The following is a 15,347-nucleotide window of genomic DNA, read 5'->3' as shown; positions in this document are numbered from 1 at the left end:
ACAGAAATCAACAATTTATAAAATAAAATGTTTGGGGGTCATTGGAGATCACATTAAGTAACTTTACATTTTTAGAAGCCTTTCTTGCAGCCCAGAATTGTTGCATTCTTTCTCTGGCAGCCTTATCTTCTTTCCTCTATCCATTCTCTCTTCTGGTTTAACTCTTCATGGAAGCCCTTGAAGTAGTTGATACAAAATTTGTATCTATTATGCTTGATCTGAGACCAACCCTTCTGAAGTCCTTTCTTACCTCCTGCAACCACTTATCTGAAACTTTTAGTCTGTTGTCCAGTATTTTGAAATCTGTTTCATCAGCTGCTTTTCATCTGTTCTCAACAAATTTCCACAGAACTTCAGTCTTTGTTTTCTTACTGACTCCCTCAGTAATTTGTTTTTCTGGTGCACTTCTTTGCTTCCTCTTAACCTACCATCTAATTTCTGTGAACTTGGTATTCAAGTTCAAGGATAGCCAGGTTGTGCACTATTTATAAATTACTTCATTAGTGTTGAGTGGCATACAGCAATATGAAGGGGGCCTAACAGGAAGTGGTCACGAACTTATTACTACACTGGCGTACCAGGGGGAAAGGTGATACTCCCACGCGCCGCATCCCAGGTGGCAGACAGGGGGGTCCTAACCAGCTTGCCGGCAGACTTAAGCGAAATAAAATAGCTCTCACGGACCAAACACACAACTCCCAGTGGGTGGTGGACACAGACGAAGAATACACCCACGGAATCCCCTGCCTGTCGTAAGAGGCAAGTAATGGATGATCAACTTAGAACCATGAGACTACTTGTAATTAGTACCATCATGCAGGGAACACCATGGGTCGCTTTTACTTGCGCGTAGTACCACTATGTTAGGTACACAATAGGTTTGTGACTATTGGGGCCGATGACCTTAGATGTTAGGCCCCCCTGAAACAACAAGCATCATCATCATCATCAAGTTTGTGACTAGTAGCAACAGTGTGTGCTTCTGGCTGGGTTTTATAATACCTGTGATTAGTACCACTATATGAGCAACACCATGGGTCTGCCTTGCCTATGATTAGTACCCACTATATGAAGAACACCATGGGATAGTACGAGTCCCTGTGGTTAGTACACTTAGGTGTGGAACATTATAGGTTTGCGTTGCCTGTAAATGGCGCCACAATGTGAGAGACACCTTAGGTCTGAGTTACATGTCTACATTACATTACCTGGGCATAGTACCATAATGTGTGGAATACCGCGAGTCTACGCTACTTTTGATTAGTACTGCAACATGACAAATGCCATGGTTCTACTTTTCCTAGCGGTAAGTACCATTATAAGGGGCCGATGACCTGGATTTTGGACCCCTTTAGACTACAAGCATCATTGATTCAGTATTGTGCTTTAGAAGCAGTCGCTTGGTCTGTAATACTGTTTATTAATGCTAGATTTTGGGAATGTGCGGCATTGCGGGTCGGATCCACTGATTGTTTTAAATTCATATCCGTTCATTCTTTGTCCACACATTTTGAATTCTGGTCAGTGGAGGATTTTGGACTTTTAAATTGTCATTACATTTCGTCTCATTTCGTACCATTAGGGGCCGATGACCTAGATGTTAGGCCCCTTTAAACAACAAGCATCATCATCATCATCATCAAACAGGAAGTGGTAAATTTCTCTGTTGACACTAGGTGTACCAAAAAACTGTATATACTAAAAGTTGTGAAGCAACAAATATAGTATTCAGAGAAAAGAGAAGGAACAACAGCAATAAGGAAATAGAGGCTACAGATGGCACAATGATATATGAACCCCTAGAAATAATGAAAAGATGGAAAGAATACATAGAATGGCTATATGATCGGGACAATCGACCAAATGAAGAACAACTTGAATTAGAGGAGGAAGATATGGTTAAAGGGGATGATAAAGGGGAAACCATACTGAGAAGAAAGATCGAAGCATCACTGAACGAGATGAAAAATAGAAAAGCAATGGGAATAGATGAGATTCCTGTTGAACTGTTAAAAGCTTTAAATAATGAAGGAAGAAAGGAGTTGATTGGATTATGTAATCAAATATACATGACAGGAAAATGGCCAAAGGACTTTGGTGAAATCATCTTAATTCCTATGGAAAAGAAAAAGAACAGCAAAAAATGTGAAGAACATAGGACATTGAGTCTAATTTCACATGCAGCCAAAGTCCTACTGCGGACGCCCAACAGAAGGATATATGGAAAGCTGAATAACTTTATAGGTGAAGAACAGTTTGGTTTCAGGAGAGGAGTTGGAACAAGAGACGCCATTGGACTTCTGAGAGGGATAGGAGAGAGGTACATAGAGAAAAACAGGAAGGTTTATGCTGTATTTATTGACCTTGAGAAGGCTTTTGACTATGTCAGATGGGACAAATTGATGACAATCCTGAAGAAACATGGAGTTGATTGGAGGGATAGAAGGCTAATAAAGAATTTGTATTTAAACCAGAAAGCAAGAGTGAGAATAGGAGATGAGTTGAGTGAAGAAACTGAATTAGGAAGAGGTGTAAGACAGGGCTGCTCTTTATCACCGACACTGTTCAACATCTATCTCGAAGAAATAATCAATGAAAGTTTCAATGGAAAAAGTGGAGTTTGTGTTGGAGGTAGAAGAGTAGAATGTACATGATTTGCAGATGATATGGTTGTGATGGGAGAAAGCGAATGTGAAATGATACAAATGTTAGATAAACTCAAAATGAAACAAGAAGAATATGGAATGAGAATTAATAAGAAGATCAAAAGTATGGTAATTGGAGGAAAAGGTAGAAGTTGTCATATTAGTATAGGGGAGAAGAAATAGAGCAAGTCTGTAACTTCAAGTATTTGGGAAGTATGAACAGAGATGATATGTATTGCACGACAGAAATTAAGTAAAGAATTGCTATAGCAAAAGAAGGCTTTAAGAAAAAAATCAAAATTACTTTGTGGACCACTAAACAAAGATTTGAGGAAAAGACTTGCTAAGTGTTACATTTGGAGCATAGCGCTGTATGGCACAGAGACTTGGACATTGAGAAAGAAAGATGAGAGAAGATTGGAGGCACTAGAGATACGGGTATGGAGGAGAATAGAATGAGTGAAATGGGAAGACCGGGTAAGAAATGACGAGGTATTATGAAGAGTTGGAGAAGAACGAAGTATGTTACAAATCATTAGAAGGAGAAAAATGAACTGGATCGGACATTTTTTGAGGAAGGACTGTTTACTGAAAGAAGGAATAGAAGGAATGGTGAAAGGCAAAGGAGGAAAAGGAAGGAAAAAATATCAAATGTTGGACAATATCCAAGGAAATAAAAGTTTAAGACATCAAAAACTTGGCGCAGGACAGGCAACAGTGGAAGAGGTTCATCCCATGACAAGACCTGCCATAAGGCAGAATACCTAGATGATGATCTATGTTTCATGAAAATTTCTCTTTCGAGGAATAACGGAATTTGCATTTATTAGATTTTCACAAACTTTCAATATCTCCAGAAATATCACTTCTATTTAAAAGTTCAATGTAACAAAACTTACAGAAAATCTGATTTTCAATTTTTATGTTGAATTTATTTTTACTGTATGAACTATAATAATGGAGATATACACAAATTTCAAATTTTATCGCCAAGTCCATCAGTAATCTTCTTCTTAGGATGCCGCTTTCTTGAAGACCGTGGTGCAAGTCTTTAAATCAGGAATTTCTCAGTCGCACCACAGATCGTCGCTCTTCGATGAGTTGGAGAAGTTCATATTGTTCACCTCTCAGGATGTACCCGATGTACCTGAGCTTTCACTCCTTGACGGTTGTTAGAAGCTCTTTTTCCTTATTTAACAAGTTGAAGATTTCCTCATTGGTCTTCCTTTCTACCCAGCGAAGGGCTGAGTGTCCAGCCTTTGAAACCATACAGGACAGGCAAAACATAGCATCGCAACATCCAAACTCGGAGCTGAAGTTTGAAATCCTTTCTTGGTGGATTGGGTCCTATAATGTTGAACAAATATTTCGCTAGTCCTATCCTGGATATTTCATTCTTGGGATTGCAATGCTCATTCACTACAGTCCTAAGGTATCTCAAGGATGACAAATGCCGAACAATTGTGTTGTTGATGTGCATGGAGGCCTATTTTGGTATTTTAGAAAATACAATCACCTTGGTCTTGCCAATATTCATGAACAGACCAAGTGCTACTATTTTCTCTTTACAATTTGCCTTATGTCGCACCAACACAGATAGGTTTTATGCCGACAATGGGATAGGGAAGGGGTAGGAGTGAGATGGAAGCGGCTGTGGCCTTAATTAAGGTACAGCCCCAGTATTTGCCTGACGACCAAATGCTGCACTTCTCTTCTTCTTCCTGATATGTTTCTGCTTATGCAGGTCATTCACAGAGCCTCTTCCAATCTTCTTTTTTTTCCCACATTCTATCATTCACCACTGTCTGCCACTGTAATCCTCTCCGATTTACGTCATCCTCCACCTGATCCCTCCATTTTGTTTGTGGTCTTCCAATTGGTCTTCTTCCAAATTCTGTCCATTCCAGAGCTCTTTTGGGTATTGTCCCATTCTTTTGATGTGGCTGAACTATTTCAGCCTATTTCTCTCCATATTTTCTTTTAGAGGGTTGATCTGTAGCATGTTTGGTATGGCTTCATTTCTTATCCTGTCCCTCCTTGTTTTACCCAAGATCCCTCACAGAAAGCGTATCTCTGTCGCTTGTAATCTACTCAGATCTCTTTTTGTCCAACATTCTCCATAGGTCAATATTGGCAAATAATACAATTTATCATGATTTTTTCTTCGGTAGGTACTTTCCAATTTCTAATTATGTCTGATAGACAGTAATAAAATTTTGAGCAATTTCCTATACTCTCCAAAATTTCTTCCTTGATGTTTCCTTTCCCAGTTATCTTACTTCCTAGGTAAAATGAAATGGCATATGGCTTTTAGTGCCGGGAGTGTCCGAGGACAAGTTCGGCTCACCAGGTGCAGGTCTTTTGAATTGACACCCGTAGGTGACCTGCGCGTCATGATGAGGATGAAATGATGATGAAGACGACACATACACCCAGCCCCCGTGCCAGCGAAATTAACCAATTAAGGTTAAAATTCCCGACCCTGCCGGGAATCGAACCCGGGACCCCTGTGACCAAAGGCCAGCCATGGAGCCGGACACTTCCTAGGTATTTAAAAGCATCTACTTCTTTAAGAATTTTTCCATTACATCTAACATCCTTCATTATTTTGTTTTCTCTACTGATTTTCATTACCTCACTTTTCATTAAACTTATTTCCATGCCTGCTTCCTCATTGTCCTCTGCCAGGTATATAGTTGTTCTTCCAATTTTTGTTAATTTTCTTCCCATATCATTACATACATCATCTGCATATGCTAGGACTTTCATATCATTTGCTGTTAACCCTTGGCGAACTTTCCTCATAATGTTGTCCATCACTATATTAAAGAGTATTGATGAAAGTACACTTCCTTGTCAAACTCCTCTGTCTGTTCTAAACCATTCTGATTTTTTTCCATCTATTATAACACACTTCAGACATTTGTTATACATGTTTCTAATTCTGAATTGCATTTCTCTTGACACTTCCATTCTATTCAGCCCTTGCCATATCTCTTCTTTTCTAACCGTGTCATAAGCGTTTTGTATATCTATGAATGCAACTGCAAAGTCTTTCCCAAATTCCCATTTCTTTTCTACTACTTGTTTAGCTGTAAATATGGCATCAACAGTTGATCTTGTTGTTCTTCTCTTAATTGTGAATCTATCTAGTTCTTGATTTTCTGTAAGATTATCTTTTCATAAATCTTCATGCAATGACACAGTAATGCTATTCCTCTGTAGTTCTCACAAAGTGCCTTACTACCTTCTTTTAAAAACAGGTACAATAATTGCCCTTGTCCAGTCATCAGGAATCTCTCTGTCAGTTCATACTATCTTCATTATTCTATACAACCACTGCATTCCAATAGGTTCTGCAGCTTTAATCATTTCAAATGTGATGTCATCTATTCCATGAGCTTTGCCATTTTTCATTTCTAATACAGCTTTTTCTACATCCGACATCTGTAGATCTCTTCCCATTTCATCTGATCGTTTATTCATCCCTTCCACTGTAATGGTGATATTTATTTTATCTTCATCTATTTCCTTGGGTTCATTTGTTTCATTTTGTCCTTCATATAGATTTTCAAGTATTCTTTCCATACTTTCAAAACTTCTTTTTCTTCCCACGCAGGTTTTCCATCTTTGTTGATGACTTTTGATGTATTTTCTTTTTGCTTCCCTCTTTTACCTAATATGCACTATAATATTTTCTTGTCATTGTTATTCTCTTCTACCTCCTTTTGTAAATTTTTCCCAGGACATCTTTATAGCCAATGCTATCATTTTCCTTGCTGGTCTGCTTAGTCATTTCCATTTGTCTCTATTATGCTCCGTTCTGTCTCTGAACCATTCTCTCCGTGCATTATTCTTCTTCTTGACTGCATCTGCAATTCTCGCATTCCGCCATGGAGTTTCTTTGTGTCTGACTTTTGTTAATGTCCTTCCACAGGTTTCCTCTGCTGCTTCGACTAAAGCCTGTTTGAACCTTTTCCATTCTTCCTCTCATCTTTAGTAAGTTGAGTTTTAATCTTTTCCCTATATATCTCTTGGATTTTACAATGTTGTTCATAATAGTTTGAAGATCAGCAACTCTACTGGCTAACACTACCATATCATTAGCAAAACAGATGTTCTTAATGACATTGCCTTTGATTTTGATGTCTAGGTTAAAATCCTCAACAGCTCCTCTGGACACATCCCCAGAGAAGATATTAAAAGGGAGAGGTGACAGGACACAGCTCTGTCGCACGCCTCTCCGTATAGCTACGTCCTCTGCTGAGTGATGATACGAAGGCGGTTTTTTTCAACCTGCGATCGCACAGGTAAAGAACCACACAAGCTGTGGGAACTGTTCGCGCATGGAAGGTGACTCCGCAAGTCCTCTCCTCTACCCGTGGTCACAGCCAACTTCCTCACACCAGTGTGAGCCGAGGTATTGGCACGGAAACATGGCCACTACTATTGACGCTCCCGCCAAATGTGAGGTGCATAGTGTGATACGTTTCCTTCAAGCAGAAGGGAATAGTGCAGCTGACATTCATCGACGAATGAGTCGAGTACACGGTCCAAACATTATGAGTGATGGTGTCGTGCGTGAATGGTGCAGGAAGTTCAAAGAAGGCCGGACCGATGTTCACGATGAAGGGGGGCAAGGACGCAAGTCTGTCACTACAGATTTGTTCACGAAATTGACCAAGAGGTTCGCAAGAACCGAAGGTTTACCGTAAGCGAGTTGTGTGAGAAATTTCTTGCAGTTTCAAGATCATCTGTTTACAAGATCCTAACACAACACCTGCGCTACAGGAAATTGTGCGCCCGATGGGTTCCGAAGATGTTGTCTGATGACCACAAAAGTCGTCGGATGGCAGCAGCGTTGACGTTTCTTACCTGTTATGAGGTTGAAGGTGGCGATTTGTTGAAGAAAACTGTGACTGGCGATGAGACTTGGGTTTCGTACGTCACCACCGAAACAAAACAACAATCACGTCAATGGATGCACACACACTCAGCAAACAAACCGAAGAAGTTTAAGCAAACCTTCAACGAAAGGAAGATGATGGCTACAGTCTTTGGGACCAAAAAGGTGTGTTGCTTGTTGAGTTTATGGAACGGGGGTCTACGATCAATGCAGCTGTTTACTGCCAGACTTTACGACGACTGCAGAGGGCCATACAGAACAAACGACGAGGCATGCTGACGTCTGGAATCCTCTTCATTCATGACAACGCATGCCCTCACAGTGCTCATGTCACCCAACAACTTCTGCAGGAGGAATTTCGATGGGACGTTTTTGACCACCCATTGTACAGTCCCGATTTAGCGCCGAGTGACTTCCACCTCTTCCCAGGACAGTGGCTGGGAGGCCAGAGGTTCCAGGAGGATGAAGATCTTCAAACCAACGTTCGGGCCTATCTGAACTCACTGGCGGCAACATACTGTGCAGAGGGGATCGAAAAGCTTGTCCATAGGTATGACAAATGCCTCAACCTTCATGGTGATTATGTTGAAAAGTAACCACATTTGTACCTAAACATTTGGTAATGAATTCATTTGGATATGTACACTTGTCTTTCATTTATGACCCTCCAGAGGTTGAAAAAAACCCGCCCTCGTACATAGATCGCCAGCATCAACACCAGCAGTTTTAAGAACCTCAGCAAGTTTTGGACGAGATAAACAATCGATAGCTTTTTGACAGTTGATGAAGCATGCATACACATCGATATTCATATCCAGGCATCTCTGAGTCAAAATATTCAAAGAGAAAAGAGCCTCGCAAGTTCCCAACCCGTTTCTAAAACCAAACTGAGTATGACCAGTCTGGCTTTTATACGAATGTGTATGATATGTAGGAATACCTTATGTGGAAATGTACAGTTGTCATGGTAACAAACTGGAGATGGTTGTTGTGATTGTTTTGTAAGACCTCTTGATCAGGACGATAATGAAGACAACTGTCGACAAGAAGGAAAGTATGAAGGAACGATCACTCGAAGAATGAGGAGCGGTGTGTTGACAGTCTATGCCTTGAATGCCCTTATATCGTAGAACCAAAGATCAAACTTGTGGTGGTCTGCAATGTTTTAAGCCTCTGAAATAACTTGCCAACAATGGCTAAGCACCCGCTACTTTTTAACAAATGGGATCTGCAAGTAACAGTGCCTTGTGGGCCAAGAATGGAAAGTTAAAGAAAAGGCACAAATTTAAATAAAAATGTTTATCTCAAACATCAGATATATAGACACAAAATGGATTCTATAACAACACATGGGAAGTTAAGGATCATTTGAGTATCTTCTATAACTATTTTCTTTTTAGATATGGCCGATAGACATTGATTTTTTTCTTTGTCGTAGAGTACTAGTATTTTTCTTATAGAAAATAGTAGATGCTTCATTAAATAAAACAATGTTTTATGCATGCATATTGTATGCAGGGTGTACTAAAATTGCATAATCTAAAGGATGGAGGGGAAATACATTATCTGTCATTTATAGCACGTGACAAGAGTTTTGCAACATACAAAAACTTTCTACAAAAATTCTTTATTAAATAGCACAGGTTATATGTTTTAAGAAGACCAATATACTTAAATGCACAACTGAGAATATAAAAGCACAGGTACTTTTTGGATCATATTTAATCCTTGTAAACATTCTGCAACTGCACTGATCAAAAAGAAAACATTCATCAAAACAGTTCAACACACAACATAAGCTGTTTTACAATTCTTCCTTTTGTTACCACAAGAAATCAAAGTGAATAGCTCTTCATAAAATAAATAAAAATATATCACAGAAATGTATTTTTATAAACCTAATTATGATAATGCTTCCAGAGTCTCACCAACACTTCTACTCCTTGGATCAGATCTACTTTGACTTTTGCTCTTCCTACGTTGGGGTCGACTTGGAGGCTCATACATCTGAGCAGATCCACCTTCCGCTAGTTCCTGTACAAGTCTTTGAACATTATAACTGTAATTCAGTGCTTGGGGACGACAAACCTTTGGCCACAAAGCAGTAGGAAGAGGTGCTTGTGACTTTGAGTTATCATTCAGAGGAGGTGACACTTGTGTTCCCTGACTGGTATACTGCTGGGGTCTTCTCTTCAATTCCTGCAGCTCTATACCATTACCTGTTTCCATGACTGACTGACAGGCTATTTCTTCAGGGTTGACTTGAACACCCACATCATTACACAATAATCTAGGTCCCACTGCAATTGTTCGTACTTTTCCACCACCTAAAGTATGATGTGTGTATACTGATGTCCCTGAATTGGAACCTGCTAGTCTCTGTAGTTCAGGGCAATAGGAAGAAGAATCTGATAGCCCACTAACATCAATGGAGCGAAAAGAACTGTTCTTTTTCAGAATGTTCTCATTTCCATCATCTGACTCCTCCTCGGTATGATATAATTTCACATCATCAGTGGCATTTCTGTCTATATTAATCTTGTGGCCACTACTGCATTTACTCTCTTGTACTTCAATCCTGTTAACGTTCAGTTTATCATTGCTCATCTCACATGGTTTGTTCTCCTTTACACTCATGTGGTATTCTGTGTTACCAGCCAAAAGCCCAATATCATTACCCTGACCACACACCACAATATCCAATTTCCCAGTAGATTTTCTAATTTTATTTTCATCACTTTCATTGCCTTCATCACTGACGTAGAGACTCTGTCCAGGAAGGACAAAGGGAAGTTGAAGTTTCAAGCCATCCAGACCAGCATTTCCTTCACGGCGCTTCATCAGTTTAGGAACAGTAGAAGGAATGTTGGGGTTGCCAATAGTGAGAGCAGTCAAGATCTGAAATTTAGAAAATTTCATTTAAAAATAAAGTTATCATGTTACAGATAATTAGAGCAAAATGCAATTTGGATATACTCCAGTGACAAGAGTAGCATGTAGTTTGATCAAGTTTGCAGAATATTTTGTGAACATTTTGTTGCTGATGAAGAGAATGTGATTGTGTTCTCAAAACTCGTATGATAGATTAAATGGTATATATATTCAATATTTTTTTAATTAGCAATGATCAGGCAGACCAATAACATCAGTTGTTTACAGCAATGAGATTTTTAGAAAGCAAGGAGATCATAAAAACAGTGTTGCCCTTCAAAGGTCTGCACCCAAGAATCTAGAGATCCCTTCTGTTAATCAGGATGGCTCAAGAAGAAGAAAGAAGAAAGGAGCATTCACAACTGAGCTAGGTAATTTGTACATAGAAAATACTCAACATAGTATGTAATGTAGTACGAGTTTTCAAAGCATATTAATTAAAGTGAATATAAACACTGTATCTGGTGTCTAAAACAGAATATAATTTATGCTCGCACGTCTCTAACCTGTTGCATACCTGCCAACTTTTAGAAACCAAAAATAGGAAGATTTTTTAATTCTTGGATTTCATCACATATATTCCACCATGGTCTACGTGAAAAAAGGTCAGGATAAAAGGCATACATATCTACAGTTACAATGCGAATTGACCATTAAATTTAAAATCTTAAACTAAGAAAACATAAAAATGGTTACAAGAAAATGTACCTAATCACTCTCATTTATGACACATAAGAATAATATTTATGGGACACCGACACATGCAACAAAATGCATAATACCGTATTTTCTCGCGTAATGAACGCACTTTTTTGATGAAAAATACAGGTGAAAACTTGGGATGCGTAAATTATTCAAGAAATTCAGATATTTATAAATTATTTACAATTCATTTACATTTAAAAGATATATCAAATATAATATAAACACAATTGGTTCAACTCATTTGTGGTTATCATCATTTGGCATAAAATTCTGGCGTGAGATTTTTTCTGAAAAGTCAAATAGGGTACATCAGGTAATTTAGACACGTGGGTTTGAAGTACCGACACTGGAAAATATTCTTCCCATTACGAGATGAAAATACAACCCGAATGGCATACTGGCAAAAAACGAAAACTGTCCAACACGAAAAGAGCCGGGCATCGAAGGAGGGACCCTGCTACATTACCCCAAACTGTTCGTATCCAATCTTGTACGAGTGACATGTCCATCCACTTTTTTCTTGCAAACGAACGTGGATCACTCGTGGAAATTTTGCTTTAGGCATTGTTTTTTGTTTTAGAACAATGTAAGATGCAAGCTTTCTGCCATCAGTTGTTACAGCAAGCATTGCAGTACGTAGTTGTTTTTTGTTTCCGGTAGTGGGTACGATATGTTCCTTTCGTATCGATTGTTCGACTTTGTGGTATATGGAAAATGATTGGCGTCTGACCTGCGGTTCCTATAAGGGAGATCAAATATTCATTCACTTTATGCTTCTCAATTACAAAGCAATGAAATTGGTTGAAATCATTTGTCATTTGTTGGCATAATGTTGTTCTTCGTCGAAGAGAAAGTCCATTTCTCTTCATAAAATTAATCAAGCCTTGGCTAACCTTCAAATCCGAGACATTAATTCCATGTGCCACAGCTATTTCTCATTCTTTAAAATACAGCATTTCGTGAGAAACGGCTTATCCAACATTGAGCAACTAAAGCATATATTTAAGCAGATAATCCTCTACTTGTGGAAACTTGCCTCTTTTTGGTCCGTAAAATGCGTTGCGAGACTTGTTGGCCATTTGAAGTGCACTTCTGTAACCGCAGTAGCGCACGTTTCATTTGGACACTGAATACAGTACTTGCTGCCCGCTGCTCTATTCCCATATGTTTCGGCGCAACTGATCACTGCGAGTTTGTATGATGCAGTATTACTCCAATACTATGGACCGACAAACAATTTTGAGATCACAGAATGTCCTGTACCCAAAACACTCATAAAACTAGTGCAGTGAGATTTCCTGACGGCTAATAACAGCACGTTACCCTGTGTTTGGAATGCCCGCTTTCCCAATAGGAAGCCTGCTACTTGAGTAGTTGACAACTTTATTTCGAAACGCATCTGGAGCTGAGTGATGGATGTTCAAAGTTGTGGATGCGTCAAATACGCGAACATTTTCTTTTTCTCCAATTTGCACCCAACAATATTGGGATGTGTAAATTATGCAAGGGCGTTAATTACACGAGAAAATACGGCAGTTTCCTTTACCACACGGTAAAATGAACGGAAATTTATAGGTATCTCTGAACACTTGGAGATAACGTTTGTTATATTTTTTGGCCATAACGAGAAAAGAAAATACTAGAAAGTGTCACCGACACAACCCCCTTAAAAACATTCAACTCAACAATTCAATATGTCCCATACATTATTAACATACGACTTTGACAGAGGGGGAAAGCATAGAAATGCAAGAAAAAACACGTGGCCTACAACTCCGACGAAACTATGCACAGAAACTATGTTTACAGCACGCAAACAACAAAATAACAAACTCATTCTTTCGTCCCGATTAACTGAGTCGTTAGCGCGCGCTAGCCTCTTGCTTGCAAGACGACTGCCACTCCGAATCCCATTTGTATAAAGCGCACACGCTGCTGCGGTGAGCGGGAAACACGATACACGAAGGCAACGGACAAAACACTCACGAAATAAAGCATCAAATAAATACGCTTGAAAATGAGGTTTTGTAAATTACACAAGCACATAAGAATTTATCCTTTATCTTAGGGGAAGAGTATTGGCCGTACTAGAGGTTATATTAGTAAAAAATCAGAAGAAGTAAAAATAAATTGGAAAATCGGAAGATGAGTTAACAACTGGAAAGTTTCCGGGTAAATCGGAAGGATTGGCAGGTATGCTGTTGATATCCTTTGGATCATGAGAAGCCTACCATAATTAAACTGAATGCCTGCCCGTGGTCCTACAGCTTAACAGTGAGTCTAGCAATGGATTGCAGGCTATCTGTTCGCCCTACATTCCTTGCATAGTGTGGTAACTATATTCTGCACAGCTTTACTTCTAAATTGACATTTTGGCTCTGTCTGGTGGTTATACGCTGAAATACAGACACCTAACAAATCCCAAGTTGAACATTCATATCGATTTATATTGGTAGAGCGCGACCTTGAAACCTAGTTGCCAACTCTATTCACCATGTGGTTAACCTCTCTCACTCAGCATGTATGGTATTTGGTATGGTCTGCAATATTTCGCATTTTTCTTCAGTAATTTTAGTTTTTTCATATTACTGTATTTCCTCGCGTATTAGGCACCCTTTTTCCCGGTTCTATAGTTGCAAAAAGTAAGAGGGGTCCAATATAAGATTGCCTCCCATTTTGTCCAGTGACTTCTGGGTATACAAATTGTACATGTTATGTATTCACTATTCTATAACAAATTTGTGATTGTATTTTGAGACCTACTGGCTATCTTCATTGAAAGGCACCATTTCTAAATTTAAAAAATAAAGAAGACAATAAATGATGAACACATGACTTTTAGGCCTCTGTTACTCTTAAATCACATCATTCGTTTCATCTCGTTAACTCCTCTGATGAGGTTGACGTCAGGAAGGGCACCTGCTCATAAAAGATCACTACGAAGATTCGTTTCACTTCATACTCAAACCCGTAGAGAAAAGGGATAAGGTTTGGACATGCAGTTTTATTTGTTGTATTATGCAATATTTGGCCTAATACAAAAGAACTTAATGGCCAGTCATTTTTCTCTGTCAGTTGAGCAGTAGGCTTTATTTCACAGTAAACCTAATCACTGTTTATCCCTGTCTTCTGCCACCAACTTCGCTGCTACCGGCACTGTCGTCATCTCAAATGACGTAATCTTCACTGCCTTCAAGAGTACTTGAGATCTCGTCTTTTTGAAACCTTTAAAAATAGTTTTGTTCCCGATTATAGAGTTCAAACAGTGAGAATCTATTTGCAAAGGATTTTGTTATTCCCAGTTGATGTACGTGAAGCAGAAACCACCCATTCTGAATAAAACCATGCTGTACAGTGTGCTAGCGTATGTTATGAGCAGTACTTCTGAATGTAATACATAGTGAATGGACGCATTCTTTGGATAACTGTGGCTGTTGAAAGCCAGACCTTTATTTTTAAGTATATTTCAAACTTGTTCTCTACATTTATCACACCAGGATTTACTTAAACAGCTGTAACTGAGATAAGAGACCGCATTGTTTAGGTTAGGTATGCTATCAAGTGCCCTATAGTAACAGAAGTTTCACAATGGAAAAAAAAAAGAAAAAAAACTGCCGTATTTATGGAGGTAATTCGTTTTATTATCATATTGTTTAATTTCGTAGATTCGAAGTCTCCACTTTTTTATTGTAAAAGTAGTTAGTGGGATGTAAAACCGATAACATTATTATTATTTGTTAGGTACATTGACGAGTAAAACAATCGTTATGACTGTATTGTTTATATTAGATTTTAAACCTACTTCTCTCCAAAACTTACCTATATTGGCGCGGGTACGTGGGAAGAGACTCCGTTTACGATGTTTCATCTGTTTACGATTCCGTTATGACAAATTTAGACTCTACAAAACTTAAACAAAAATAACTTCTCGACCGACGTACCTGTAGAGGTTTCCTATGGGAATCAACATCTTTATCATCTGATGGCCAGAAAGGCATCAATTTTTGAAAATGAGACAAAAGTCTCTCATAGTGCATTGACAATGCCGGTGGCTCCAAGTAGCCTACGCAGTGGCCTCCACGGTATGCACTAGCCATGCATCTTCATAGGTGTGCTATTTACTAACTGATGAGCCCAACTTAGCACACTGGGATGAAACA

At 38.9% G+C, this 15,347-nt stretch overlaps 1 protein-coding gene across 2 annotated transcripts in view; it reads right to left on the bottom strand.

Moving 5' to 3' along the window:
- Nucleotides 1–9,255: 9,255 nt before the first annotated feature.
- Nucleotides 9,256–15,347, bottom strand: part of smo (smoothened) — a 161,277-nt gene continuing 155,185 nt past the window's right edge. For both annotated transcript variants that reach the window (XM_067136472.2, XM_067136471.2), the window contains one exon: nucleotides 9,256–10,449. In XM_067136472.2, coding sequence (XP_066992573.2) covers nucleotides 9,454–10,449 — 996 coding nt within the window. In that variant the 3' untranslated portion in view covers nucleotides 9,256–9,453. The remainder of the gene's footprint in view (nucleotides 10,450–15,347) is intronic.

This window comes from Anabrus simplex, chromosome 1 (assembly GCF_040414725.1).
Source record: "Anabrus simplex isolate iqAnaSimp1 chromosome 1, ASM4041472v1, whole genome shotgun sequence".
NCBI classification, from domain to species: Eukaryota; Metazoa; Arthropoda; class Insecta; order Orthoptera; family Tettigoniidae; genus Anabrus; species Anabrus simplex.
This window is presented reverse-complemented; position numbering and strand designations above follow the sequence as displayed.